The 3,677-nt window shown below is 47.3% G+C and overlaps 1 protein-coding gene across 1 annotated transcript in view; it reads left to right on the forward strand.

Moving 5' to 3' along the window:
- The first annotated feature begins 707 nt into the window (after positions 1 to 707).
- The window catches only part of LOC108316382 (histone H3-like), a 6,061-nt gene continuing 3,091 nt past the window's right edge, over positions 708 to 3,677 (forward strand). Inside the window, exons 1-2 of the mRNA XM_017546185.2 lie at positions 708 to 975; positions 1,338 to 1,463. Of these exons, the coding sequence (XP_017401674.2) occupies positions 708 to 975; positions 1,338 to 1,463 (394 nt within the window). The remainder of the gene's footprint in view (positions 976 to 1,337; positions 1,464 to 3,677) is intronic.

Consider the following 3,677-nt stretch of genomic DNA (forward strand, 5'->3'; position numbering starts at 1 on the left):
TTGCGCTTGGCGTGCTCCGTGTAGGTGACCGCGTCCCGAATCACGTTCTCCAGGAACACCTTGAGCACACCGCGGGTCTCCTCGTAAATCAGGCCAGAGATCCGCTTAACGCCCCCACGCCGAGCTAGACGCCGGATCGCCGGCTTGGTGATGCCTTGGATGTTATCTCTCAAGACCTTGCGGTGGCGCTTAGCGCCCCCTTTGCCGAGGCCTTTTCCGCCCTTTCCTCTGCCAGACATGATCGCTACAGCCGGGAAGACAGCTTCTGTCAGGGCGAGGGCCGCCTTCCCCTGATATACAACAGTATCGGACCTGATTGAAAACCGAAAGCGCGCCGGCGGGAAGCGTTCTCAATTGTCCCCGCCCTCTCGACATTTCGTCATTTCTTTGCTGTTTTCCTCTTCTTCCTTCTCAGGTCCCTCTCACTCTCACCCTTTTTTTTTCCCCCTTCATCACTACGCCATAGTCCCCGGGAGAATTCAGATCCCAACCCGCGGCGTCCGGATTCTGCGGTGGCTTTGGCCTGTGTCTGGTCTGGGGACGCCCGGAAGGCATTGCACCGGGGCTAAGAGAAAGGTCTGGAGGGAGCCCCAGGAAGAGCAAACGGAGACCGGAGACCGGCAGGAGCGCGCCAGCTCAGCATTTAATCCTGACGAACGGATTCCCAGCGTTGCTTATTTAAACTTGCAGGAGGCGCCGTTCCGACGATGAGGCGAACACTCGAGAGGCGACCTCAAGAGCAGCGGTGCCGGGGATCTGTGCACCGGGGGACGGCGGGAGGGGGTGGCTTCGCCGTAATTCCCGGCCCTAGGCTCTGTTTTGTTGGACCGAGCCGCTCTGTTTTCGCTCACCCGGGAGAGATCCGGTCCTGGGAAAACGTCTCGGCACGCTGCCGAGCTTTCTCGTGGAGGTCAGCGAATCCCGACACGCTGTCAGTCAAAGCCGCGGTGGGAGAAGCAAAACGGTTCTCCCTTGGTATCGGAGGGGGATTGATTGGCTCCAGGGCTCCCGCCGACACCAAAGTCCGGGATGCTCAAGTCCCTTGTAGTAAATGGCGTAGGATTCGCATGTAACTGCACAACCTCCCGTGTACTGTGAATAGTCTCTAAATTACCTTATGACACCTAACCCAGTGCAAATGCTATGTAATTGTCATACTGTTTTTGTTTTTACTATCTTTTGTTGTACTGGGTTTTAAAACAATTTGTTTGTTTGATACTTTCGATCTTGAGGAACCGGCGTATATGGAGGGGCTGCTGCAAGCATAGGGAAGACCGAGGCATGTTCTGTGCATCCCTTTCTGCAGATCCTCTAAATCGGCCTTTGTTCTCAACCAGGAATTAGTGCCCCACTGTGTCCTTTGGAGGCCCCACATGGAGCCTGCAGTTTGCCAAATTGGGTCTTGCAAGAGGACTATCCGCTCTATACTGAGAGTAATTACCGTAAAGTGCGCTATGAAATTGGTTGGGGTTCTTACGGTTAACATGTTTATTACTGTATCAGGGCCCTCTGTAAGGGAGTCTGAGAAAATGTCCTGGTTTCCGCTGAAACAATCGTGTTTTGTTGGGGATTTTTTTCCGAAGAATATTTTTAATAACTTCTGTGCCCTGTTTAATTTCTCCCTTGGCTCCACCTTCTGTATGCTCGTAAGTCCTGAATCTATATTCAGACTTCTAGACTCGAAACACGTAGGCTCACCTGGTGGCTTTTCAGTCATTTGAAGGTCAAAACTCTAAATCTCCCCAAATCAAAATGTTTTAACTTAGAATCTCCAGGGTGTGACCCACGGAGGATGACAGAGCAGTCCTCTCTCTTTCCCCATAAAGCTGGTTCTCAAGTCTGCCTGTTGAACGGTTCCACCAGCATCACAGCATCTATCTGCCTAAACCAACACCCCAGCATTGGCAACACATATCTTCCTCTTCCTTGGCTGCTTCAGGGCATGGAAGAAACATGCTAGCCATTTTCTGACTCTTTGGTAACTCTTGCAGAATCTATCACATTATTTTACATGTCCTTATATCTTGGCTGTGTTTTCCTTACTGGCAGTGATTTTTTATTTTCCCCCATCTTGGCTGTGTTTTCCTTAGTGGCAGTGATTTCTTATTTTGGGCGGCGGGGGTTGGGGGAGCGGGATACAGATTCTTGGTATGCTGTCTTCCAGGCTGGAGTGCAGTGGCGTGATCTTGGCTCACTGCAACCTTCTCCGCCTCGGGTTCAAGGGATTCTTAGGTAGCCTCCGGAGTAGCTGGGATTACAGGCGCGTGCCATCATCCCACCCCTTGTTTAGCATATAATCATGAAATAAGCATAAAAACGGGCAAACAGCAGCCCTGGGGCCATTCTCTCTATGGAGTAGCCATTCCTTTATTCCTTTACTTTCCTGATAAACTTGCTTTCGCTTTATATACTTGCCCTGAATTTTTTCTTGCCCGAGATCCAAGCACCCTCCCTAGGGGTCTGGATCGGGATCCCCCTTCCTGTAACACATACTGCACATATTCCACTGGAATATGTGTTACAGGAAGGGGAAAATTGTATAAAATTTGAGCTGTACATTACAGGTAGTATTAGGGAGCAGTAGAAAGGAGAAGGGTGGCAAGTTTTATCAAATGAGCAGGATGTTTAAGGAATGAGTTTATCTCATAACGAGGTAAGGAAAAAAGCTGAGGCTCTCATGAGACTCATGGCTTCTTCAACTTGGTCCAGGGCTGCAGACCATTCAAGAGAAAATCAAATCAGGCACAGGGCCTGACCAACCCACAAACCAAAAATTGAGCTGGTCTCAGCTTATGATACTTCTAACCCTGAGGTATTTGAAGGGAAAAATGAAACATAAACTGTCTTATTGGAACATCTATTTTAACCTAGTCCATTTTGTATTAAAAGTAAACACATGTACATACAAAACATTACATGCCTAATAATTCATTTATGAATATTTTCCTTTGGCTGATTATTGCTTGTGGTAAATTTTAAGCTTCTCTTGTCTATTCCCCAGTGCTACCGAATGAAATTTCAGTTCTTGGTATTCAAGGCTACACACCCTTATACTTTCTGCTGAAGGACACTTCAAAAATTCTAGGAGAAATATTCCATCTCTGTTATAATTGCAGAAAAGCAGAGCTTGTTTTGCAGCATAAAGCTACTTCTGATAAAGTGTTGGTTTGAGACCTTTCATAGAAATGTCACTCTGGAGTCCAGTGTGGGGACTAGGTGAAACTGAACTAACAATGGATCTGAATTCTGTTGTTAAAGATGACTTCTAAGGCAACCATACATCTGGTTCTTTTATTCTGAGAAATGTTACCTATAGCCATTAAAAGTTTAGTATTCTGATTAAATGTCTTTTTCTTATTTAAATGAACACATGCATACATTATGGTCAAGAGTGCATACATTATAAAGTATATTGCAAAGAAATGTGATGCTTGGGTGGGCTGCTTTGAGCTATCATCCAGATTCCATGGGGTAGTTTTCCCTTCTGATGGGAATAGTTGGGTGTAGATGTTTGAGAAACACTAGATGGTTTGATTGCATCATGGGAAAACGCTTTTGTGCTTTAAAATGTATCCCCAGCTGGGCATGTGGGGCTCACGCCTGTAACCCCAGCACTTTGGGAGGTCGAGGAGGGTGGATCACCTGAGGTCAGGAGTTCAAAACCAGCTTGACCAATA

Source organism: Cebus imitator, unplaced genomic scaffold, assembly GCF_001604975.1.
Source record: "Cebus imitator isolate Cc_AM_T3 unplaced genomic scaffold, Cebus_imitator-1.0 Scaffold188, whole genome shotgun sequence".
Taxonomy (NCBI): domain Eukaryota; kingdom Metazoa; phylum Chordata; class Mammalia; order Primates; family Cebidae; genus Cebus; species Cebus imitator.